The sequence below is a fragment of the Brachycentrus maculatus genome, unplaced genomic scaffold (genome assembly GCF_059751285.1).
Source record: "Brachycentrus maculatus isolate JH-2025_06_01 unplaced genomic scaffold, ASM5975128v1 h1tg000490l, whole genome shotgun sequence".
NCBI lineage: Eukaryota > Metazoa > Arthropoda > Insecta > Trichoptera > Brachycentridae > Brachycentrus > Brachycentrus maculatus.
In genome coordinates, this window is record NW_028281237.1 from 76,358 (window position 1) to 104,357 (window position 28,000).

Genomic DNA, 28,000 nt, shown 5'->3' on the forward strand with positions numbered 1-28,000 from the left:
TACGTTATGTACATTGGCGGGTTTATTACTAACAAGTAATATTATCGAAACATCAAAAATAGATGAGAGATATTTCAGTAAGTTGTTCATTTAAAAATAGCTTTAAACGTTAGTGAAATTTTGATTAAAATAAGATGAATAAACAAAATATAATCACTTTTAAAATATTAATGTGACTTTTTACTCAAAGCCAGAGATTCATTTTATTCCCTTTTATGCGTAGTGAAATTTTCTTTTTGTTTTAAACAATATCCAATCCAATGAATTATGTGATTCTTTTGCGATTTTATGTAATCAATCTTTCTTGATCGGGAGCAAAAACAATTCTTTACCATTATTATTAGTTACAGCATCAATTGCGTCTCTAATTTGCTGAAATATTGTTTCAGCTATTCCATTATACTCCATTTGATTTTAGTAATCCATATTACTAGTGGATTCAATCAATCTTGCTTGTTTATATTTTATATAATTTCTTTAATATACTCATTATTACTAGACTTTTTTTCAACTTTCAGCAATTTACACGATACTGCGATTCGTTATTCTTGGTGTGTTACTTAGACGTTCGCTTCAATATTAAACCTGCTTAATAAAATATTAATATAAAAATAAAATTAAACAAAAACTAAGGTGAAAATTATTGAAAATCAAATAGAACGTTAATTTTGAGTAATTAACTATTAAGTTGTAACATTAATCAAATTAAATAAATAAATAAAAATATAAAACGAATTAAAATTTATCCGTTTTATTGCAATTCAGTTACATTTATTACTGAACTCGCTTAATTAAATAATTACCTTATCATTTAATTTTGACAATGATACCGTCAAACTTGTTTTCAGTATGGGAATCATATTTTAAATTAATTCGAGAAGTAAAAAAAACCGGCTATTTTTTATGACTTTGTTAACCCCTTCCGAATTCTTAATTACTAAAAAAACCAACACAAATTTTATTTGTAAATTGTCCTTTAAAAATACTTTATTTTTGTATTTTGGAAAAATGTTTTAAAGTAAAAAAAAAAGTGAAAACCTTTAATGGTTTTTATTTTTATACTTTACTGTAAATGTGAACTCATCGGTGGAAAAAAAAATTGCATTGAAGAAGAGGATCAAGCTGAATATAATTTTTGGCCCATTTACCGAACCTACGACGTGCATAATGGTCATTCAGTATATGCATGGTGAAATAGCAAAAGATACTTACTACAAATTAACTGTCAACTGTCAAATTGAAAATATGAAGAAATACAGTTGATTTGATTTGTTTTGACAGAAATACAAAAAAATGACACTTGACAGTTAATTTGTAGTAGTTTTTTAAATGTTTATAAAAAAAATTGGTCAAAGAGAAGTATTTAAAAATTTAAATAATTATTTGAACTTTAAAAAAAATACATGTGAAATAATTATATATAAATCTTACTTTTTTAAAATGAAAAATGATATATACTTACAGCATAACTGTGTAATTATTTGTTTTTAGTATTTTTTTCATCATATTTATGCTTCTGACAATACAAAAATCGTATTAAATTGAATTAGTACTCGGTCTTGAAGGGTTAGTTGGAATTACGAGGTATTTTATTAACCTTATCAAAAAAACCGTTGCAAAGTTTCCTGTCGAATTATAATATATAACGAGGGATCCGTATTGTATCATACCATATTCGAGTCACGTATCGTTACTACAATGAGTTTCATGTTTGTATTACTGTTAACTTCGAGTGTTTGTGTAATTCTTGCAAAATGCGGTAAGAACACTTAATCTGATTACTGCCAACCTACTTATTACGAATTTCATTACGTCACCAAGTGTGTAATTTATTTAATTAATTCATATAACAGAAAAGTAATCCTTATATTGTAAATTAAAATAAATCAGTGCCGAAAAATTAATTTATATTTTATTGAAAAGGCATTTATAAAATTCTTCATTTTATAAATATAATTTTTTGACATCTCATCAAAGATAAAGAAGAATATGGAAATCTAGGCATTTACGTAAATGCCCAGACTTCCATATTCTTTTTCATCTTTGATGACATGTCAATATGTCAAATATGAAAAATAATAAATAAATAACTCCTATAATTGGAGATAATCCAGATTTGTAAAGAAGTATTTGGAAACACTTAAAATCTAATATATCGTTATAAAACTCCACATCTTAAAGTAAAAAGCAGCTTTATGCAAGATTATAGCAAAAATATCCCAAATACGTTATATCAGCATTTTTACTGATATCTCAACACAGATGAAGAAAATCGTTTCATCAAACAACTGACTTTTACATAATGAATATGACATATTATGGTATATTTTGGATGCAATCAACGATTTGTTACTTAAAATTCATACTCGATTCATATTTACGCATTTGTTTATTTTAAACATGCTTCTAACCTTAATTCTCTTATTTGCCTATTTACTATAGGAAATACACACGTATATTCTTTTATATTTTGCTCTGTGTTAGTTAACTTAAATTTTTTAAACTTATTTATGTGTATAAGTCTTGTTAACCTTAATCCCATGTCTCAAAATGAGAAATGATAATTACTCATAGGATATACAATTATGTATGTGACTTATATATGTAATTTGTTTTTAAATATATAAATATAAGTTAGCTGTAAGAATGCTTAATTAAAGACTAATATTTATTTTAGTAAAAATAAACGTATTAAGGGTTTTAATAATAAATATAACGTATATTTTGGTACCAAATATTTGTATTGGATTTCAGAATCATCAATTACGTCAGACACGTTTGACCTTATAGAGCAAAGGGTAGTTGGAGGCGCCACGGCAACCGAGGGAGCATTTCCTTATCAGGTATCCTTAAAGGACGATAACGGAAACCATTTCTGTGGTGGAAGTCTGATCAACAGTAAATGGGTCGTCACGGCTGCTCACTGCGTGGTGAAGTAAGTTAAATTGTTTATTGATTTAGTATTCACTTTATAACAAAAAATACGATGATTTAAATATATATTTTTTAAATTGTCTAAAACCATTTTTGAGTTTATCAATGTAAACAAGACTAGATTTGAGAAGTTTTAACGTTCTAAACTAAAAATAAAACACTGTTTTTCAATTTTATTATTTATTCTTCTGGTACAAATTAAAACTTAAAATTAAAATTACCAAATTGAATGTTTTAATTTGTACCAGAAGATGAAAACAATTGTCGTTTTCGAAACTAGTCGTAAATAAAAATAAAACTCGATAATGTGGATTATTCAAGTATTTAATTTTAATAAAATACTGTTTTTCAACACTTGACTATTAAATTTTATCGATTAGTTTTGGATGTTACGTATGCTTTCATCTGCATATTTAAGGCTTCGATACTGATCGTTAAAATATAAAACTCAAGTGGTTAAAAACAAGTATTTTATTCATTATACTTTAATGACATCTTACCACAAAGTGAATATTGAAACAATAAATTACAAAAAAAAATTCATCAATACGTAAAAAAATTTAAACTGCACACATTTGATATAGTTTGTATTTTTACCATGACAAAAATCTGTAATTCTTGAAATTAATCGTCATTAATTGATAAATTCAAAAAGTGACCTTATACAGTACAAGGGTTTAAAAAAATATACATTTGAGAAAATTTAAAGATAATTTTAAACCATCCTCCTTTCTTAGTTGTAGCTAAACGTATGTAAAACAGTTGATTAAAATAAAAACTGCACATATTTTATAGAGTTTGTATTTTTACCTGCTGATGAAATCTGTGGTTTTCAAAACTGAAGGTGTTTGCATTTATAAACTAAAAATTAGCCTTGCATGGTAAAGGGGTTTTATTTTTACATTTAAGTAAATGAAAAGTTTATTTTAAACCATCTCCGCTGTTAAATTGTAGATAAGTATACATATCGCTCACTCCTTTCGAGACCGTCAAAAATCAAGAAACTTGATTTTTCAGGAGAACGTTTTTAAAGTTTAAAAATATAATACGATGTATTAAAAATTAATATTAAGCTACTTTTGGAACTTTTTACAGTGCAACAGCTTTTTTAGGTAAAACCTGAAGGTTTTTTCTCTATTTGAAAAATATTAGTAAATTTAAAAAAATAATTTAACAATACCTTTTCTTCAAAATGCAAAAACAACACTTTCTGCCCTGTAGCGGGTAAATATAAAGTTAAAATATGCCTCTTTTGCTGGGATATAGTACATTTTCTGGGCATTCCGAAAATATGCAAAACTGAAAATTGTCATTTTTTTATTTATGACGTTCTTGAAAGGAGTGAGCGATATGTCCAATAATGAATTGAGTTTTCAGTATGAAAACTGTCAACATCGCAGTTGGAACTATTAAAAAAGATTCTGGAGGAGAGCTGTACAAAGTAAAAAGGGTGATTGCACACCCTAGTTACAACAGCACCAACAACCTGAATGATATTGCCCTCATCGAAACGGTTAAGCCGATAGCATTCAATAATAGGGTACGACCAGTAAAACTGCCCACCGGTTTCACCAAATCTGGAACGAGCTTGACTCTATCGGGCTGGGGAAGAACTAACGTAAGTAAATATAATTTTTTTAAACGAAAATTGGTATGAATCATATTTTTTCATCCGTAGTTGAGTGAATATTAAATAACAAGCAAGAACAACACACATATATATATATATATATATATATATATATATATATATATATATATATATATATATATATATATATATATATATATATATATATATATATATATATATATATATATATATATATATATATATATATATATATATATATATATATATATATATATATATATATTAGTTATTATAGTTATTGATAAGTAATAAATAACAATAATAATAAAATATATAAAATTTATCGCTAACCAAAATTTAAAAATTCCATCAACACAGTGGAGAAACGTGATGTTTTATGTTTTTTTGATAATTCCATAATTTACAGGTTACTTTGAAAAAAAAGGTTTACTCATTTTTTTTAAAAATTCTTATACGCTCTTTCAAAATACCAAAAACCATGCACGCAACACATTAAAAAGCGAAACAAAACTTAGTAAATTGTACTGTAAATGAAGTCTCCTAAAAACTGAAACTTTGTGAGGTGAATTGTAAATTTGAGAGGGAGAGAGTTTTGCTTTGACATTTTACTCGCAAAAAAACTATAAAACTGCATGCTTATGAGAATACATTTTTCCTTTGTTTAATTTTCGTCGAGCGTCAAATGACAAAAGTTAATATAAAAAATAATAAAAATAAAAAGTTATTATACTCGTATAATGGGTAACTTTTACATTTTCAGTTACCTGATTTTAAGATGGTAGTCGTTATTTATAACTAACTAATTAATTAACCATCACGCCGCCTCCCGGCAGGGGTAGGTGGAGAAAATATAACGCCATACCACTCCGCTTTTGAAAACATTATTCACCTCTTCCAGGTCTCAGCTTTGCATTTCTTTTTATTCACCATTCGAACATCTATCATACATCGCTTTGGTGCACAATCGTCTGAGGGATCGCATTTCACCATTTACTATTGGTTTATATTTCTTTGGATATTGAGAGAAGAGTGAATGCAGGGAATAGAATAAATGGTGCTTTTAACAGAGTGATTGGGAATAAGAATATGTCCATGGAAGCCAAGCGAGCGGTTCACAACGGCGTGCTAGTACCGACACTAATGTATGGAAGCGAAACATGGAGCTGGCAAAGGAAGGATGAAAGCAGAGTGAACGCTGTTGAAATGCGCTCCCTCAGACGAATGTGTGGAAAATCATTGTATGACAGAATTAAAAACGACGATATAAGAAAGGAATGTAAGGCTGAACGAGGAATAATTGAAAAGATTAGGAAGAGTTCTTTGCGGTGGTATGGACATGTGGAGTGAATGGATAGCGAGAAAATGACTAAGAAAATATAAGTGGCGAATGTGAGAGGGAAAACAGAACGTGGACGACCGAAAAAGACTTGGCACGATCAGATCAATCAGAACCTAAAATCTGGCGGTGTCAAAAGTCTGCGTAATCGGAGGGCATGTATGACTACATGTATGGATGTGAAGGAGGCGAGGAGTGTATGTCAGGACAGAAGAGTGTGGCGTTCCATTCTCTCTGCCTACCCCTGCGGGGAAACGGCGTGATGGTAGTAGTAGTAGTAGTAGTTTTATTTCTTTCTAGTTGTACTTTTTTATGTCCAATTGTCAAATATGTTTTGGGACATAGAAGTACGCAAAACGTGAACTGATCCAGTTTCATATGATCGAATGCAAACATCGTGATTCAATTTATTTAAAAAAGACGTTTTTAAATACTGTTTTCCAGTTCTATAGCCCATGTCTTATGTAAAAAGAAATTTATCGAGATGGAATTAAAAAAAATATAATAAAATACAACAAATGACAGAAATTCAATTTTTAACAAATATATTAAATGACAACATATTTTCAGTTCAAAAACTTTTAATGTTTATTTTGTTAGATTTAAATTTTATTTTTTCATATTAAGAAACATTAAATCCATTTTTTGTTGTATTTAAAAATGAATCGTTTTTATCATGTTAAGAAACTTCAAAAGTATTTTTGTTGCTTTTAAAAATGTATGGATATTTTTTTCAATTTGAAAAAAAACATTGAATGTATTTTTGTTGCATTTTAAAATGTATCGTAATTTTTTCATATTTAGAAACTTTTAACATATTTTTTTATGTATTTGAAAATTTATTGTATTTTTTGTTCATATTCAGTATCCCGGTGAACCATCTGCCGATCTGCAATACATTAATCTACTTTCAATAAGTACATCAGAATGCAAAGAGAGATTGTCAAGCATAAACATTATCATGGATACTCAGATTTGCACTCTTACGAAAGTGGGACAAGGAGCCTGTCATGTAAGTTCTTCAAAGTTCTTCAGATCGTTATAGAAAACAAACTGGAAAAAAAATTATATAGTCATTGTAATGGTTATACCCTTCACTGCACAGTGTATCAAATTTGTTACATACCCAAAAGTTAGTTTTAAAACGTCGTTTAAAAATATAAGCAACCATTCTTTGTTGTTACTGATAAGATACATTCATAACTCAAGTACATAGTTCATAATTTAGCCAAAAGATGCGCTATGAACGCCGAAATAATAACTTCACTTGTCTCTCGAAGACGAACTGTCAATGCAGTCATGAAGTCATGCAAAAAAGTCATGCAGTGAAGGGTTAAAAGAATCATCAACAATGAATAGATTGTAATATTAAGAATGAAAATATTTCATATTTGAAAAATAATATTTCTACAGGGATAAGAGTGGGTTCCTAATAACGTATTATTTTATAGTCGGTGATAAACCAAGTTTCAACCCTTGAAGTGATTCACTTTATGGTATAATATGACATTAATGAAAGGTTTCTTATTATTTATTTACTAGGCATTAATTTTGTGGTAAAACATATAGTAGAACCATAAAAATATGAAAATTGTTTTAAACCACTTTTTTTTTGCTACCAATATTCCAACTGGTTTCGACAAGTACTTGTATTCTTTAGGTTGGATACGTACTAAACAGAATAATATTCATATTTGGTCTAATTATCTGTTTTATGTTTAGTGCGTACCCATCCCTGAATAAGACAAAGTTGTTGTCGAAACCGGTTGAAATATTAATATCAAAAATAAAAGTAGCTTAAAACAAATTGTATGTTTAATTTACTTTAAAGGTGATTAAATGTGTAGGTACAAAGTATTAGCAAAAAAAATAATTAAAAATAAATAAAAAACACTTTTATAAAAACACTTTTCGTATTATACGTCTAATTTTGAGAGCTATATATAAACATGTATAGTTCTCAAAACCAGTCGTGTTTACTAATGTACTGATAAAGTTGTGTTTTACTAATGTTTTACTTGTATATTCAATGATATCTTCTGACGACTGTTTTATATATTTTGATGATTCTGATTAACAGGGTGATTCCGGTGGCCCTTTGGTAAACAATGACACTCTTGTTGGCGTCGTGTCGTGGGGCTACCCTTGCGCTAGAGGGTATCCTGACGTATTCACAAGAGTTAACAATTTCAAATCATGGATATCGAAGAAAATAAAACTAGTATAATGAAACTCATCAAAAAATCAACTGCGTGTAAAATTATATTATTCTGAAAATAAATGTAAGATAACTCAAATGCATCTAAATCGCTTTCTTCTTCCTGGCTCCATCTCAACTTATTGTCTTTGTAGACTGTTGAGGTCAGCTCTCCTCATCCTCAGGTTGTAAGTTCATCTATCTTGGGCAATACCACTTTGGTCATGCCTTCGGATCACATTTTCTTTATGCAGCATCCAAGACTTCTTTGGTCTTCCTCTAGATGTTATTCGAGGAAGATCTACGGCGATTACCTGGTTCACAATATGATCTGGTTCTCTGCGTCCTATGTGTCCATACCATCTAATACTATCCAATGCATCTTGTTGAAAACTTAATGTAGCTTTCTGTCACTTCATTCTTCTCAGGAGAGAACACTTTTTATTCGTCATAGCACATCATTTTTCAGTGATTTTTACACTTTTCAAGCGTCCAGATTATGATAATACATATTTATGTTAAGAAAATCGCCATCTTTTTTTACTGTAAAGAAATGCCTGAAGTGTGAAGCCATCGTGTCATTTTGCTTTACATCCTTACCCTTCATCTTAATTCCTCACCTAATCCTTCTTCTTTTTCGTTCCTTGTTTTCATCAACTTATGGTTTCACTTATGTAAAATGTTGTAATTATTCATTTAATAAATCTGCGATTAATTGTAAGAAAATTGTTTTATTTATTTACAAGCAGTAGGTATCTATTATCTATTATTGGCGGAGGTATTGTCCGCCTCTGTAGTGTAATGGTCAGCATGCTCGCCTACCGTTCTGGAGGTCCCGCGTTCGATTCCCAGGGAGGTTTAGTAAATATAAGTGATTTTTTTCACTCTAATATTTATTCAATATTACACTGGACTGGTACCTGAAGTGGAGGGCTGATCACCTTTCCTTCATGTGTAATCGATCGAGATAACACTGCGTTTATATGAAGCAGTGCCCTATGCACCATTGGGGTGCCGTAAGGGATTTATTATTATTTATTAGGTATCTACTCGTACCTTTTGATCTAAACGGTGGTATAAATTTTAAACTTTGACCACTCAATAGTATGTTTTTGGTTTGATGGAAGACATTGCTTTTAAAAAAAAATCCAACAAACATATGTAGGTACATGCATTCTGCACAATAAATTTAATAAATCAATAAATATATCTCAACTACCTATTTTATTATCATTATTTCTTACTTATATCCATAAAAAAATCATTTCTTTGTCAACACTCCGAAGAAGATAATGGTTATGAACATATTTATTTTCAATATAAGTATGAACCATTCAAATTAATATTAAATCAATTTATTAGACGTAATAAGGGTTATCTATTGCAAAACTTATTGACACAGCAAGAAGTATTGTCGAACAAATATTACACGATTTTAATTCCGAACACCTTATCATTTACTTGGCAAACAATATGCCACAACTTAATTCAATTGCTGTTGACAGATAAAGATTCCTACGGCTTGAATAAATTCGAAAGGCTTTTTAAATTTAGTGATAGTGAAAAATTTGTTGGTATATATATATCCAGCTTTTGATAGGTGAGAAGTATAACCGATCGTCACTCTGGTGAACATGACGTTACTTTTGTTACTCCTGTGTATCGTGAGCTTCGGTTCCTTGGCGAGAGGTCAGTATAAACTAACTAACTAACTAAGCGTCACGCCGCTTCACCGCAGGGGTAGGCAGAGAGAATAGAGCGCCACACCACTCTGTCCTTGCAAACATTCTTCGCCTCTTCCACGTTCATGCATCTCCTCATATATACCCGCCGATTGTTACGACTCCTAACCTGACCACTTAGTCAAGTATTTGGCATACCTGATCGTGCCATGTTTTTCTCGGTCTTCCTCTGCTTCTTTTCCCAATAACATTCGCCTCAAAAATTTGTTTTACCGTTCTTTCCTCACTCATTCGTTCTACATGTCCAAACCAACTCAACACACCTTTCTTAATTTTATCGACAATGCTTATCTCAGCTTTGCATTCCTTCCTTATTTCACTATTCGCACATCTATCATACATCGTTTTGTCGCACATTCTTCTGAGAGATCGCATTTCGACTGCATTCAGTCTACTTTCATCCTTCTTTTGCCAACTCCATGTTTCACTTCCATACATTAGAGTTGGAACCAGGACTCCGTTAGTATAAATCCAGATCAGTATAAATTTATATATTAACCCAATAGGATTTTAACCTACACACACCAAAAAAAAAATATAATTCCCTTTAAATTAAGTTTCGCTAGATACCTTGAAAGTCATTTAAGCAATTTGATTCATATTTTGAATAATCTTTACAAATGGTACTAAAAAATTATTTATTATGTTTAAAAATATTAATTGTGATCTTCAATGTATTGCTTTAATTAATATTTCTACAATCAACGGATAAATCTATCAAAACGGTAGATTCAATGGTGGAACGGTCCATGTCACCGTATATTTTTTTATGTCTATCTGAAATATTTTATATTTTTCTCTCTCTACTACACGCTACAACTGTGTAAAAGACAGGCAGCAATTATGTTAAAAATATTTAAAGAAGGCTGAATCTCTAAATGCGTTCTCTTAGATGAATGTGCACCAAAATGTTGTATTATGAAAACTTGTCGAAATCAAGTATTTCAAAAACTTGAATGTGGTCAGATCAGGAGTCTGAATAATCGGCGTATATGTATGAGGAAATGCATGCAGTTGGAAGAGGTAAATATTGTTAGGAAAGTCAAAAAGGTGTGGAACTCTATTCTCTCTGCCTATCCCTGCGGCAAAGCAGCATGATAATTAGTTAGTTAAAAAGTGAAAAAATGTGTTTACAACATTTTGAGTGTGTCCAAATACTTGTTCACAAAATCTGGATTATCTCCAATTCACATGACATCTCATCAAAGATGAAGAAGAATATGGTTAGAAGAAGAACTGGTAAAGAAGTCTGGACACACTCAAAATATTGTAAATAAATTGTCTGGTCAAATTATAAGCTGAAATAATAAAAATGAAATTGATGTTTTCTGGAGTTTCTCATATGTCTGATTATAATCCAGGATTCGGACCTCACATACTAATAAAAGAGTTTGTGCTTAGTAAAAAACTTCTTTACATCTCACCAATAAAGGTCTCTGTTCTAGTGATTCATGGACAAGGTTTCTAAATTGGTTCATATATATATATAGAACTTCCAAGAATTTGAGTAGTGTGGTTGTCAATAATGGGTAGAATTGGTGAATGTTACACGTGCGTAAAGTGATCACTTAAACCAGCCTATGACGGTCATAAGCCCCGTAAATGCCCAGACTTCCATATTCTTCTTCATCTTTGATGAGATATCAAAAAATAATATGAAAAAATGTGTCATTACAAAGCTTTATTTTGATTAGAAATTCGTATTCTTCTACCACTGATTGAAGCAGAGTTGCCCATTGTATTCAAGGCTTTTTGTTCATATTTCACATATTATTTTAAATGTAGTTCTGTTTCTAAATACGTATATATTACAATTTAATATTTTGTAGGGATACCACAGGGTTCGAAGTTGAGTCATTTACCGGAAGAACTGCAAAGAGTATTGCAACTCAGTTACACCGAGAGGATTGTCGGAGGCGAAGTGGCGCAAAAGGGGATAGCGCCGTATCAAGTGTCGTTGAGAACTCGCAAACGTCACTATTGCGGAGGCAGCGTCATAGATGAGAAATGGATCATGACGGCCGCTCATTGTTTGGAGATGTAAGTGCATACATTCTTTATGAGACTGTTTGATCCTGCTTTCACATTGCATTACACTCATCAGAAGTAAGATGTATGAATAAAAATAATACATCAACTGTATAAAAGCTCAAATCAATCCTAAGCTGTTGTCTGCTTAAATTCTGTCCACATATTTACAAGATATGTCTATATAAAATGTATAGATTTTACCACAAACTGACTGCCGAATCAATAAATGATATTTTTGTAGCCAGAAAGGCAAAATGTATAGGATGTTTATAGCCAAATATGGAGTAGTGTATTTACTTTAATCGCATATAAAATATTTTAAGAAATAGTGGTATTTACTGAGTAAAACTTAAATTTGAAATGGATAAGAACAACTACAAAATGACTAATATTTTAAATTAATGAAAAAAAAAACATGTCTTGTCACTTATTAATTTATTTTATTAAAACACTACATAAAACTATCATAAGATAAAAGAAATAAACTTCGAGCTTTTCGCAATAACAAAAAAAAAACAGTATAATCTACTCATATTATACAAGACAATTATAAATAAATAATTGGATAAAAGTTTTGAACTGACATTTCTTGGTGAAACTGCATTTTATATAATAAAATTACAACTGATATTAGCTAAATAATACTCACACGGGTTTTTGGTCAACTCGAAGACCAATATACAATTTTAATCACAGAATATTCTCTATCCAAATCACTATAAAAATCTCAAAAAAGGCGCAATGAAAATATTTATGGATTTTATTAGAGTCGAATTTTATTGGTTTGTATTACCGTAGTTATTATCGTGTACTCTGGAGTCATTTTACCACAACTTGATACCTTTATGAACAGGCTATTTACACCTTCAAAAATTACATCGATTAAAATATTTGTGTAATATATTAAGAATGTGTAATATATTTTGTCCGCCTCCGTAGTGTAATGGTCAGCACGCTCGGCTACCGTTCTGGAGGTCCCGGTTTCGATTCCCAAGGGGGGTAAAATAAATATAAGTGATTTTTTCACTGTCATATCTATTCAATATTACCCTGGACTGGTACCTGAAGCGGAGGGCTGATCACCTTTCCTTCATGTGTAAACAATCAAACGACGCAGTGCCAAATTATATGACGCAGTGCCCTATGCACCATTGGGGTGTGGATAAGGGTTTTATTATTATTATTATATATTAAGAACGCTACTTTGTCGTCTTAAGAAATGGTGTTCTGTTATGTTCTTATTCTAGTTTTGATGACAAAGACAACCCAGATCTAAAAGTGGTGGTTGGAACAAATAAGCTGAACACTGGAGGTGTTCAGTACGACGTTGAAAAGATCTTTGTGCACGAGGAGTATGACTCTACAAAAATCGTGAACGACATCGGGGTTATCCTCTTGAGGAAGTCCTTGGAGTTTAATGATCTGGTGCAGCCGATACCACTTCCGAAAGAAAACACCGAAGGGGGAGAGGAACTCACCCTTACCGGATGGGGAACGACAACTGTAAGTAACCAAATTTAACGAGTGCTGAGGCGTAGTTGCGTAGACGCTCAACTGTAAAATTGGCATCGCGGGTTCGATTCCCGACGATTTCAAAATGAATTCAAGATATATTTATTTTCAATTGATCTAAGTGTTTGTAATGTATTTTCACATTTACCTTCGCTATCCTTACTGTCCTACCTGCAGACAAGCCTCTAGAATAGAGGCTTTGCGGGAAAAAGTGAACGTAAATAATGTATTTGCAAGTCTAACACCCGTAATTGGTATTTTTTTTTGAGGGATGAATACTTTTTTGAAATATTTAAAACATATTCTCATAAAAAACTTGAGAATGTTAAACTTTACCTTGGAAAGATTGACAATAATTTTATGTTAAATATTTTAAAAACTTAAATTCAATTTTTTATTTATTATTATGTATATAATATTGAGCCTCCATAGAGAAATGGTTAGCGCGCTTGGCTACCGTGCTGGAGGTCCCGACCTCGATTCCCAGGGGGGTCGAATAAATTAAACTGATTTTTTCATTGGAATATTTATACAATATTACCTGAGGTGGAAGATTGATCACCTTTCCTTCATGTGTCAACGATCAAGATAACGCTGGGTTTATTAAATACAGTGCCCTATACACCATGTACTATTGGATGCGGATAAGGGTTTGAAGATATAATATTCATCAAATAATTTTAATAATATTTACCTCAATTTATTCGGCTGTTATTTTTATTAAAATGTCTTTCCATTTTTTATTTTAACTTCAATAGATGTAAATAAATAGCGAAATTTACCAAGTAAAATTATAATTTTAATTTTTAGAAAAGTTTTAAAAAAATATTAAAATCGTTTGAATTATATGAATAATTTCAATAAAAAAAAATACAAAAAATGTGCCTTTACTGAGTTTTCCCATACCAAGGGAGAATTTTACAAAACTTATTTATAAAACCGTATATACATTTTTTCAATTTTCTTTTATTATAGTATCCGGGAAGTGCTCCTAATGATCTTCAAATAATTCATCTAAAATCGCTTGCTTATGAAGATTGCAAGAACAAACTTAAAGACATTAACACAGTATATGATACCGAAATATGCTCATTGACAAAATCAGGAGAAGGAGCTTGCCATGTAAGTAAATAAATCAATACTTTTTCTAATTCTAGTTTAATGAAAAAAAAACAGAAAACACACATTTCTTATAAGTGAAATTTTACAATAAATTTACAAAAATTTTACAAAAATTAATTTTTCCAAAAAAAAAAAAACAGAAAGCACACATATCTAATAAGTGAAATTTTGCGATGCTCATAAAGCAATGAAAATTTTAAAAAGTTTATAAAACAACAAAGCAATCAAAAGCATCAAAAATTCTAGAGACAGCATCTGTCAAGAAGCACGCTGTTCGCCATGAGCAAAATTAAGTATTGCGTATATTGTTATTACGTTTAACGGATGGCGTTATCATGGCAATTATAAAAGCACAACTTAATCTTTCCATGTAAAGACACCTGTCGCAAACGGTGAATAAGCTCAAAATTTTAATGATTTTGAACAAACTAACATTATTTTTTCATATATAAAAAGGTTCTAATTAAGTGATAGTAACGGCCTTAAAAATTCCTAAAACAAATGCAAGAAAATGGTAGAAGCTAAATACATAGTGGGTTTTTTATTTGAACTTTCGAATGAATAAAAAGTTGAAGGAATAACTAACGGAGATCTAAGATTTCGAACAAACCAACATTTATATTTATATATATTAATGTTACAGATAATAGAACACATTTGGATTTATTTTTCATTGTGTTTTCTAGGGTGATTCTGGAGGACCTCTGGTCAGTAAGGGAGCTGTAGTCGGTATTGTATCATGGGGCTTGTCATGTGCAAGGGGGTATCCAGACGTTTACACAAGGGTGTTTTCTTACAACAAATGGTTAGACAAAATGATGACAGTATGAAACGAGATTCAACGAATATTTCACGAAAAATAAAATACAGATTTCAAAATTGTTTTTCTTTTGAAATAAATGCCATTATTCTTTCACACTAGATATTTTTTTAAGCATTGTGGACGAACATGTCACTTACTCCTTTCAACAACGTCATATATCAAAATTCGTCAATTTTCAGTTGTGCATGTTTTCGGAATGGCCAGAAAATGTACTATATCCCAGCAAAAGCGGAATATTTTTAGCTTAATATTTACCCGCTACAGGCCAGAAAGTATTGTTTTTGCATTTTGAATTTCTTCAAAATGAGACACCTTTTCAGGTAACATTTTGAGTGTGTCCAAATACTTGTTAACAAAATCTGGATTATCTCCAATTACAGGAGTTATTTTCATATTATTTTTTGACATCTCATCAAAGATGAAGAAGAATATGGAAGTATGGGCATTTACGGGGCTGACGACCGTCATAGGCTGGTTTAAGTGATCACTTTACAAACGTGTGACATTCACCAATTCTACCCATTATTGACAACCACATTACTCAAATTCTTGGAAGTTCTGTATATATGAACCAATTTAGAAACCTTGTTCTTGAATCACTACAATTAAATAATAATAATAATAATAGTAATTATTAAATAATACCTTATCAGGTATTATTTAATTATTTTTTAAAAGATCTGTTGCACAGTAAGAAGTTCAATACGTAGCTCGATATTTATTTTTAATACATTTTATTATATCTTTAATCGTTAAAAACGCTATCCTAAAAAATCAAGTTTTTTGATATATGACGTTGGTGAAAGGAGTGAGAGATATGTGTGTATGTGTGTGTGTTTAAAAAAAAACTCACTGTTGATTAATTGCATATCATTCGGTTTATAGCAGAAAATATATGGTACGAGTTTATGCACTTCAAAATTTCGGAAAATAGAGATATAAATATATGCATAATGGTGTGCTGAAACTAATGTATATAAAAAAGGTATATTCTCGATTTTAACACATTTTAAAGGAAATCGGTGTATTGAAGAGAAAAAAATCCATAAAATTAAATATTCTAAGAATTTTCTCGCCACAGTAGGTGAAACGGAGGTTGGATAAAAAAAGGTGCTGACAATTTTTTTTTGTCAAATAGGCAAAAAAGAAAATAGAAAAGCTTATATTGAGGGTATAAAACGTGTCTATTGAATTTAATTAAACATAAAATAATTTAATTAAAGACCAAAAAAGTAAGAATATTATAAAAAAGGTACTTGTGATACAAAAAAAATAAATTAATTTAAAAAATACAAGTTACCTCTAAACGAATCATCTATTTTAATCCATCTCTTTTCTCTTTTATCTCTTAACTAATCATCAAGTCTTCATCTTCAGTGGTGCATAAGGTACTGCATTGTAAATTAGCAGTATTACCATGATTGTCATATACATGAGGAAAGAAGACCAGCCCTGCACTTCAGGTACCAGTCCAGAATAATAATAAATAAATATTATAGCAGGAAATAATTTATTTTGATTTTGACCACTATGTTAGTCGAACCCGGGACGTCCACCACGGTAGTCAAACGCTTTGACCACTATAATACTGGGGTGGACTCTCACACCTTGAGGCAAAAAAAGTTGAAAGGTGTTTCTGAAGTTGCATTAAACAGGTATACATATGTTGGTTAATGATAATAAAAAGGTTCATTGATTGGGCAGCCACTTTGTGGTAAAATATATCCATGCTAAATTAAAGTTTTACTTGGCAAAAAAATTGACTATTGTGACACGTGTTTTGATACACACGTGTTTTGATACACACGTGTTCCGCACAAACGATGTTAAAAAAATATTTTTAGATTAAGAAACTATGGCATTTACCAACTGAAACTTAAATTAAACATAGATAGTAAAAAGTTTTGAAAAAAAATCGTTCTGGAATGCCAAAAGTCTTGGATGTTGCTAGGTAAAATATAATAATAATAAAAACCCTTATACGCACCCCAATGGTGCATAGGGCACTGCTTCATATAAACGCAGTGTTATTTTGATCGTTTACACATGAAGGAAAAGTGATCAGCCCCCCGCTTCAGGTACCAGTCCAGGGTAATATTGAATAAATATTACAGTAAAAAAATCACTTATATTTATTTGACCCCCCTGGGAATCGAACCCGGGACCTCCAGAACGGTAGGCGTGCATGCTGACCATTACACTACGGAGGCGGAAAATATAGATATGTAAAATAAAATATGTAAGTGTGTAAAATGTAGGAAAACATCTTAAGTAAAGTGAATTATTACAAAGTATTGTAGTTTTCGACTCGGGTCCATACATAAGAGGGTAGTAGATAGATAATCCTTTGGATTTTCACATGACCAGAGGAAATCTTTTCCGCATCTCGGGCCACCCCGCAATGAGATTCCTACATCAATCTTGTTAGCTTCATATTACGGGGTCTCTTCCCGCGGTTGTATTCGTACAATCACACTGTTATCGTTACGATTCTACATAACTACGAGTACATTTTAATGCCTTTCATGACATAACTAAAAAAGAAAAACATGTATTAAAAAATCACGAGATTAAAGGATAACGAGAGAATGACTAAGAAAATATATGTGGCGAATGTGAGAGGGAAAACAGAACGAGGACGACCGAAAAAGACTTGGCAAGATCAGATCAATCAGAACCTTAAATCTGGCGGTGTCAAAAGTCTGCGTAATCGGAGGACATGTATGACTAGATGTATGGATGTGAAGGAGGCGAGGAGATTCTTCATCTTTGATGAGATGTCAAAAAATAATATGAAAATAACTCCTGTAATTGGAGATAATCCAGATTTTGTGAACAAGTATTTGGACATACGCAAAATGTTGTAAGGAGGCGAGAAGTGTATGACAGGACAGAAGAGTGTGGCGTTCCATCCTCTCTGCCTACCCCTACGGGAAAACGGCGTGATGGTTGTAGTAGTAGTAGTAGTGTATTAAAAAATTCGGTGCGTTTATCATATGCCTGTTTATTTCAATTTAATTAGTTTTTTTTTCAAAAATCATCAATCTAAGTTCATGTCAATGCAGAATAAAGCAAATTAGAGGTATTTAAGTTTATTAAAAACAACCTTAAAATACCTTAAGTATGCATCAAGCTAACCACCAGCAGCTTCAGGGTCCACGTATTTACGTTTTTGATAAATTTATCTTATTTGATCTGTTCCATGTCTCTGAGGGGTATTCCGAAGCGGGAATCAATCTTTAACAAGAGTTTTTTTTCACTAACTTGGTTATTTGTGTTATTAATATATACGCCTTCAATGTAAGTTTATCATGTATATGTATAAATTTATCAGAATCGAATTGAATTAACATAAATATACCGTCATTAAGTTGGTATGTAAACAGCATATAAGTATTCATATAAAATTACACATAAGGTAATTTAAAATCTCTTCAGTGAGTACTTTATAACGACCTAATTAGAATTTTTACTTTTGACATCATTTCATTGCACTAAATGTCTTCAAAAGGTGTTTTACTGTGAAAGAAGTATGGAAATCGTTAACTGTAATTGAATATCTGTAATGAAAGATTCCAGTCGAATAAGTACGATTTATAGTGAAATATTAATTAAAACTCCTAATGACGTAATGAATTTTACTTCCTACAGTTAGTAACTCAAAAAAATACCATTTTGTATTATTAATTATATGTTACGAAAAATAAAGATATAAGGGATGATAATTTGTTATATTTTCTCATTATTTATAGATTTGGCGTTCACGAAATGCGATCTCTCAGAAGAATGTGCGACAAAACGATGTATGATAGATGTGCGAATAGTGAAATAAGGAAGGAATGCAAAGCTGAGATAAGCATTATCGATAAAATTAAGAAAGGTGTGTTGAGATGGTTTGGACATGTAGAACGAATGAGTGAGGAAAGAACGGTAAAACAAATTTATGAGTCGAATGTTATTTGGAAAAGAAGCAGAGGAAGACCGAGAAAAACATGGCACGATCAGGTATGCCAAATACTTGAAAGTGGTCAGGTTAGGAGTCGTAACAATCGGCGGGTATGTATGAGGAGATGCATGAACGTGGAAGAGGCGAAGAATGTTTGCAAGGACAGAGTGGTGTGGCGCTCTATTCTCTCTGCCTACCCGTGATGGTTAGTTAGTTAGCTAGTTAATTTGTAAAACTCAATTTAAATTTTATTTATTGAATATTAAAATTTTATTTATAGATTGAATATTGAAAAATATATTTTGTTATTTAAAACACATTAAAAAAAATGATGACAATTGTTTCGCCTTGTTATGGTAATTTCAAACTACTCTAAAGATTAAAATGAACTAAGGGTCCTTATATACCTATACAATTCTAGGTACTTAAGTTTATGTTATAACGTGTGCATTAATAATTTAAGGGAAAAAAACAATAGTTAAAGATGAGGCCAAGTGTTCAAAGGGTAACGGGGAATGTAGGTATTTATATTCATTTTCAAGGAAAGGAAGAATCTATTAACATAGCATTGTGAGACAAATATTGTTTTAATTCAATTTAGTACAATCTAAAAATCAAAAATTGATTCTAATATTTATTGTATATTTATTTATTGTTTAAAAAGTTTTCAATGCATTTGAGAACCAAAATTTTTGTTAAGTCAAAATATAATTTGATCGTATGTTTCAAAACTGTAAAAAAATCTAGATCGATTTTTCAGGATAAAGGTAAAAAAAAAGATTAATGGTCTCTGGAAACGTTGTTTCCCTATTCAAAAAATGTTTAAACATAGAAACTCAGAAGCGCAGACAACCCGTTCCTGGATGAAAAACATGTAAATTGAATCAAATGAGTGGCACCCGGATTTTCGTAGATTTTACATAATTTGAAAAATCCGTAGCCGGGAGAATACATATTCATGACAGCCCGGAAGGAAGCGATTCTCTTCAAAGGAGAGTGGAATTTTATTCATCGCTCTTTCGCATCTCTTCATAAACTACCCTTCCCATCCCTATTGTTCGCCACCCCACCGAATACCAGGTGATTGCGTGGATAAGATCACCGATATTAGTGCTGTGACTCCTAAAAGCGACCGATCGCTTCGTTTGAAATACTCCAATTTGCTTACGAAACCAGACACTTCAATCGCGATTATCTGAATGAAAGTGTAGGCGATGTGGAACGTGAAAGATCAAAACACAAAAGATCTGAGTACTGCATGTAAACTTGTGTTACATTTTCTTGTGGCAAGAGAACAGGGAAAAAAGAGTCGATATGGAGATAAAAATACAAAATTGATACGTGTAGATACTGTGGTAAAAAGTATCGACTTTATCACAAACCCTGTTTATCCTACGAGAATATTGGATACTGAACAAAAATAATATATGTATGAGCCATATAAATAAACATATTATTTTTATTTTATCCGCCTCCGTAGTGTAGTTAGCACGCTTGGCTTCCGTTTTGTAGGTAACGGGTTCAATCCCCAGGGGGTGGGGTCAAATAAATTTAAACGATTTTTTCACTCTAGTACTTATTCAATATTACCCTGGACTGATACCTGAAGTGGAGGGCTGATTATATTTCATTCATGATGATCAAGATAACACTGGGTTTATATGATGCAGTGCCCTGTGCACCATTGCGGTACGGATAAGGGTTTGAAGAAGAAAAATATTATGGTTGATTTCTCAAAACCTGCTAACAATTGATTCAATAAACGAAAAGTTTATATAACAACAACAAACAACAAACAAACAAACAAAAAAAAATAGATTCTTAATATATTATTAGATCAAAACTAATATTTTTAGCTTTTCCACTTTATTTTTATTTGACCAGCGACCGGGTTTCGTCGTTACCGACATCATCAGACTGGTGGGAGGCTATACAAATTGTTATGTTATATATAAAACAAGGCAGGAGTTGATAACCATGATTGGATATAATTTTATTGAGAAATTAATTTAATTTGAGTGAATTTAAGTATTGTATGATATTAAAAATATATACATATTTTTTTAATAACATACAATACTTAAATTCACTCAAATAAAATTAATTTCTCAATAAAATTATATCAAATCATTGTTGTCAACTCCTGCCTTGTTTTATATATAACATAACAATTTGTATAGCCTCCCACCAGTCTGATGATGTCGGTAACGACGAAACCCGGTCGCTGGTCAAATAAAAATAAAGTGGAAAAGCTAAGAATATTGGTTTTAATCTAATAATATATTAAAAATGCAATTCCATCACGAAGTGTCAGTGGATAATATAAATCTATTAAATAGATTATTACTTTCAGTATCCTACCACCACACAGTCAAAATCTAAAAAGATTATTTTTTCAGTAAATAAGGTCAGAAGTTTGTCTTAAGGAGAAAAAATGAGAAAATATAATTAATTACTAACACATTCATTAAGTATTTCACTTTCCATTAAGATATATCAGGCTTATTTTATATTTTCTATTTTTTTTTCTTTACATCGGAAAACTACTGGTTGGAATATGTGTTAGTTAATAGAGTTGAAGCCTATATTTATGTATTTTAATTTCTGAACAAATTATTGCACGTACTATGAAATACCTGATTAAAAAAACCCACGCTTTTAATTAACAAATTTTGAGATTTGATGTCGAACTGTTGATATTTTTAACTACTCTTTTTAGCTTTTAGAAATGAATTAAAAGAGCTTTATTTACGTATGGCGTACAAATTATTGCACGTATTAAGAAATGCCTGATTAAAAACAAAACTTACGGTTTTAATTCACAAATTTTGTGATTGTGTTTAACTATTCATATCGAGAACTACCCGCTTCGCGTTTGCGAATTCATTTGGCATTCGTTGTATCCTCAACAAAAGAAAATGAATAACAGCAACGACTCGACGTCGTTATATCGTTAGGCGATAGTCGCCACCCGTTCGGGTGACGCTAGGTGCGGACACAGGACGTTATTAGCGACCGTTAGTCGTTACTCGCTACCCTCAGGGTGTCGTCCAACGATTCGTTATTTATGTCATTTTTCTATTTTCATTACTCTCATTTACTTTCACAATATGCCACTTTTGTTCTATTATTATTTTAAATTTTATATTGTACTCTGTGTAAGTTAAAAAAAACTTTATTCTACTCTACTTTGTCTTTTTTTTATTTACGTATCACATTTATTAACAACACAAGACAACATTAAGCATGGCTCAACACAGGCCATGCCTAAAGAGCCGTAATACGTATAATAAATGTGTATATGAAATGAATATGTATATTGAATGTATCTATGTATTATGAAAATAAATAAAAAAATAAAAAAATAAATAAATAAATAAAATTATAATTTATTTTTATTAATTAATATTTTTTAATTTCTTATTTTTATGTTTCAGTCTTGTATATTTTTTACTCTTGTTCTGACAATTTTTTTAACATATAAATATTTTTTCTTTATTCCACTCTGCTTTTGTTTTTTATTTACACTTTGTATACTTGTTTTTTTTTATTTTTATTTTGTTATATGTATAGGACCTTATTAACCTTAAACTGGAAAATGAGTAAGGGAAATTACTCATCGGGAATGTTTTTTACGTTTCTCTGATGGATTTAATGTGTTTTAAAATAAATTAAGTAATTTGCTAATACAACAGAAATAATAAAACACAAGTTTTTCGTGTCAGCATTTATGAAGAAACATTTTTTAGATTGTACTAGCGTGCCGGGACTCACTGAACTTATTTTTTAGATACATGATTTTTTATAAACCTTTTAAAAAACTAAGAAATTTTTTAGGAACATGTTTCAAAATAAATATTTTTAAAAATGTTTTTATCTAATACATTGTGGCATATTTCACAAGCTTTACAAATAAAACTCAAACTTTGTATTTAACCAATTGAATTTTTAGTACTCTTTACCAACCGGTTTCGACAATAACATTTTCACATTCCTACATTTCTCATTAATCTCATAATACACTAATTATGAATTCAATGGAGCCATCTATGGTTGGATTGGGAAGACTTTTATAAAAGAAAAACTTTTTTATTTTGATGTATACAAGATCCTAACAAGATTATTTTTACATACTGGGAAACCCCTGAAGTGGAGAGTAACCTGATTTGTGAACAAGTATTTCAACACACTCAAAATGTTGTGTAATATTAACGTTTATCATAAAAAAAACAATTATTAAAAACAGTCGGTTAAAACCATTAAGCATTTCTGACTGGGTCAACATAAAAAAAAAATGTGGTTTATTTGAATCAGATTAAAAAGTGTAAATGTGAGGCAAAAAAAGCACAATTATTCTGGAAATTATTTCTTTATACTGGTCGTAAATTACACATGATAAATCAGATCACCCCCTTTCCAGGAAATAGGTCATGATAGAAAGCTGTAGATACCATCAGAAAATTATTGGGGATGAACCGGATGAAGGTTAACTAGATAAAATCCGATATCAAATGAGAATGAATGTAAAAATAAATCTCCTTTTTAACTATTAATTAATTTCTTTCTTAAGAATAGTTAAGTTTACTAAAAAAAATGTAAGTAGGTCACAGCGATTGATAAATTTTTTAACTTTCTCTCAAGTCGTAATTCAGTAAGAAATTCGGGTAGAGCGAGTGATCTGATTCATCTCATCTTTATACTATTTATATATAGTGTTTTTGTCCGCCTCCGTAGAGTAATGGTCAGCACGCTCGGCTATTATAATGGTGGTCTTGTGTTTGATTCCCAGGGGGGTCAAATATATATTAGTGATTTTTTCACTCTAATATTTATTCAATATTACCCTAGACTAGTGCCTGAAGCAGAGCGCTGATCACCTTTCCTTCACTGCAAGATCATAACTGCAAGATCACTGCATTTATATGATGCTGTAACCTATGCACCATAGGGTGCGGATAAGGGTTTAATAATAATTTAATAATAATATACTATGTATATCTATTAGATAAGTTCAATCAAATTTAAGAAGAAAATAAATGAATTGAATATTTTCCTCTTCTTCTTTCTGTAGGCCGTGTGGCCTGTTTTTAAGATAGATTAATTTCCTGCGATGTCGATTCCCAACTGTTAATTTTTCTCTTTGGTGGTCTGTAATGCGGGGGAGTCTGGATGATTCCATTCTCCTCACATCTCCTCAATCAAATAATGACTTAACTACATTTGGATAATATCCCAATACTTGTTCACAAATCTGGATTATCTCCACTAAGCAGTTATTTTTTGGCATCCAACATATATGGTTGTTGTGTACTCGCACATACTGTGACACGAGTTTGATCAAGGGTTACACATGTGTAAAGTAATTACTTAACCAAGCCTATGACGGTCGTATGCCCTGTAAATGCCCAGACTTCCATATTCTTCTTCATTATTTTGAGATTTCGAAAAAAATGTAAATTATACTTCTTTTAAAGACATTACTTAATTCGGTTTTTGGATTCGATCACTCAAAGCTTATCACATCAAACATTATATAAATTCGTTTATATATATTTCGTATATTAAAATCATTGATAACTTTGTGGTATGGTAATAACACACTCTCCTTAACAACCATTGTTTGCTTTGTTCGGAACATCATTTCATCATCAGGTAATCAAAATTAAATTAAAATGATTATGATTTAACATTTGTATAAAAAAATAATGATTTTCCAAAACCGGTAGTCACAAATAAGTGTTTAAGTGGTATTACACAAAGTAAACAACGGATGGTAAGAAGAGTGTTTTCGTTTATATATTATTGCGTATTTAAAGCTTTTTTTTTAAATATAAAAAATTGAAATCTAAAGCTAAAGCTAAAAAAAAACGCTAAAGCTAGAAAGGAATATTAACTGAGAAAAATAAAAAAGTAACGAATGACAAGCCAATTAGATAACAGGAGAGTAACAGTTAATTATTACTCACATCTCAAAAATAATAATTTATTTAAGCGTAATGTAAGGTATTTTCGCAGAACTATTTCAATTAAAGAAAAAAAATACAAGTTAAAAGTTAAATAGTTAATTTAGCAGTCGCGATATTCTTTGAGCGTTAAATGAAACGTACGAACGTCTCTGAAAAACTTTGTATCTCAATCTGAAATATCTATTTAGTAAAAATATTTAAGAGTTTCCGTCTGAAAAGATTCTTCACCTTTTTAAGATTAAAATGACGTCGGGATGGGAAGAGAAAAGTTTCAAAATTAGTTTTTAATTAAAAAGAATAAACGCGGCAGCGGTGAATTATATTTTCTCATTAAACGCTCAATTTCGGTAGCCTCGCTTATATTAATAAGGCGATTACATTATGTATGGCGGAGAGAAGAAACGTAATGAGATGTAATTAATAGTGAGGGAGGGAAGCAAAGCGGGAAAATTAAAGAGTTGGAGGGGAAGAATAAGAGAGCGCGGGAAACTAGTAATAATAATAAAGATAATATAATGTAACAAAATCCTGAAAAATGTCTACACTTAAGAAATCTTAAGGAAAATCCTATTTTTGTTGTTCGAAGAGATACACTTTATTATTTATTTAATAAAGTTTAATGGTTGGTCAATGATAAAAATACTGACGTAAATTTTTATTTTATGAGTAATATAATACTCTCATTATCATTAATCGTTTATTGTAATACCACTTTAAAGCGGTATTACACAAAGTGAACGATGAATGAAAAGGAAAATGTTAAATGTCAGTTCGCCGCAAAAATATTAAAAATAGGTAATTGATACAATTTTTTAATTTTTTAAGGGAAGTGAAAATAAAAGAAGTAAAAAAATCATTATTGTATCCCAAGATTGCATTTTTTTTTTCTATTAAGGATTTCAAAAAAGTTATGAAAACAATAAAATAAAATATTAATTTACGATTGATTGAATTATATACATTTGTTAACTGAGAGATCACGTGCCAGGAAAAACATGCATAAATTAACTAAACTATCGTTCCGTTTCGTAGACAGAATGCCACATTCTGTCTTTGCAAACTTTTTTGCTTCTTTCACATTTATGTATCTCTTCATAGATATCTGCCAATTATTCCAACTCTTAATTTGTTCGCTATCAACCGTTTGAAGTACTTGATCACGCCTCAAGTTTTTTGTAGTTTAATAAATATATATTTAACATTTTATTGAAAACTGTCCCACCGCATTCCCAGATCTGATACAGAAGCATCTTGGTTTCTTGATAGACCTTTATATGTATTTTACGCTATAAAAACACTAACATTGGTATTATTATTGCAAAATATATGCATAAATTAATACTAATGAATATGACGTTTTAGTCTTACGTGCCCGCCGATTTAATTGATATTTGAAAAGACTCCATTTAAGGCTTTAATAAGGTATCCTTAGCCGTAGCTTTTCTTGGCTTTTCTTCCCCTTATCTCTCATTACCAGTTAGCAATTACAGTCAATTAAAAACTGAAAAATTTTAAGAAAAATGTTTTTTTTTTAAAGATGAATAAATTTGAGATCACTTACGTAGTTTTGTGCGAGATCAGGATGATTTGTCTGAATTCCGTCATCAAGAATCGACACGACCACTCCTTTTCCCGTGTATCCTTTCTGCCACGCGGGTCCGAGGTTCATATCCAGACCATCCTTGGCGCCACCATTCTGGAAAATAAAAATTAAAAATTAATTCACAATACTATTAATATGCCTAAATTGTAGGCTCAGACATATCGGAACAATCCCGATATATGTGAGATCAGTTTGAACGTTTTAAATTTTGACTACGTTTATGGACAATTATGCCACCAAATACTCGAAAATAGTTTATTTATTCAATATTCACTTGTGAGTTAAAGCGAGATTCGTGTGAAGTGAAGATTATAATCGCATACAAATGTGCGTCAGGATATTAAATACATTATTAAAATTCCATTTTTTTTAAAGCAGATTTAATAACATAAGCCAGCCGATGACAGGTCTTAACCCTGTCATTTGACAAATTACTTTATTGTAATATAAATATTTGTATTTTTATTTTATTTATTGAATATGTATCTTTAAAAAAAAAATGTCTAATTTTAATTTATTTACTGAACATTTTAACAATCTTAAAATTAATAACGCAGTTCTCTAAAACAAGAGACTGAACTCTTGTGCTTGGAGAGGGACTTACACTTGTTTTAAAATTTACAATTCATTTTGTTGAAATTATTATTATAATTTTATTCTAAAATTAACATATATAAAATTCAATTTATTTATTTTTCAGCATTTTAAAGTGGTCATTTTTTTGAGTCTGTTGGAAGGTTGTTGAAGTACTTAGTTTCCAAATATTTAAAGTTCTGTTGAAATTGTTTGGTATCGTATTTTGGTATTGTAAAGCTATGTTTATATCTCAAAGATGAAATTTTATTTAGATTTAAGTAATTTTTACCCTTAAATAGTTGAAGAATTGCATTTTTTTTTAAAACAGTTTCTACTTTTAATTATTACCACGTTTTTAGTTGAACATGAATGGTCGTCAGCCCCGTAAATGCCCAGACTTCCATATTCTTCTTCATCTTTGATGAGATGTCAAAAAATAATATGAACATGAATGGATTGTAATAGGGCTTGTATTTCCTTGTTCAGACAAAGATTTGACTAGAAAAGGTGATTTTATGCGATGTTAAAAATACACAGTATGAAACGGACTAATGACTTACTAATGATTAAAGATGAGTCATTATTTCATTAAAATCG

General features: G+C 30.5%; 2 protein-coding genes across 2 annotated transcripts in view; one reads left to right on the forward strand and one right to left on the reverse strand.

Moving 5' to 3' along the window:
* The window catches only part of Fur2 (furin-like protease 2), a 192,223-nt gene that overhangs the window by 24,897 nt on the left and 139,326 nt on the right, over window positions 1-28,000 (reverse strand). The window contains exon 4 of the mRNA XM_088272266.1: window positions 26,786-26,920. Within this exon, the coding sequence (XP_088128392.1) occupies window positions 26,786-26,893 (108 nt within the window). The 5' untranslated portion in view covers window positions 26,894-26,920. The remainder of the gene's footprint in view (window positions 1-26,785; window positions 26,921-28,000) is intronic.
* Window positions 1,688-15,405, forward strand: LOC148302030 (transmembrane protease serine 9-like). Its single transcript, XM_088272267.1, has 10 exons — window positions 1,688-1,759; window positions 2,755-2,935; window positions 4,312-4,552; window positions 6,751-6,897; window positions 7,966-8,106; window positions 9,673-9,682; window positions 11,654-11,864; window positions 13,103-13,358; window positions 14,343-14,489; window positions 15,176-15,405. The coding sequence occupies exons 1-10, from the start codon at window positions 1,699-1,701 to the stop codon at window positions 15,317-15,319; spliced, it is 1,539 nt and encodes a 512-aa protein (XP_088128393.1). The 5' UTR covers window positions 1,688-1,698; the 3' UTR covers window positions 15,320-15,405.

Coding starts and splice junctions, on each gene's coding strand:
- LOC148302030 (XM_088272267.1), top strand. CDS start 1,699: ATGAGTTTCATGTTTGTATTACTGTTAACTTCGAGTGTTTGTGTAATT. Junction 4,553..6,750: donor CGGGCTGGGGAAGAACTAAC/GTAAGTAAATAT, acceptor GTTCATATTCAG/TATCCCGGTGAACCATCTGC. Junction 11,865..13,102: donor GCCGCTCATTGTTTGGAGAT/GTAAGTGCATAC, acceptor TTCTTATTCTAG/TTTTGATGACAAAGACAACC.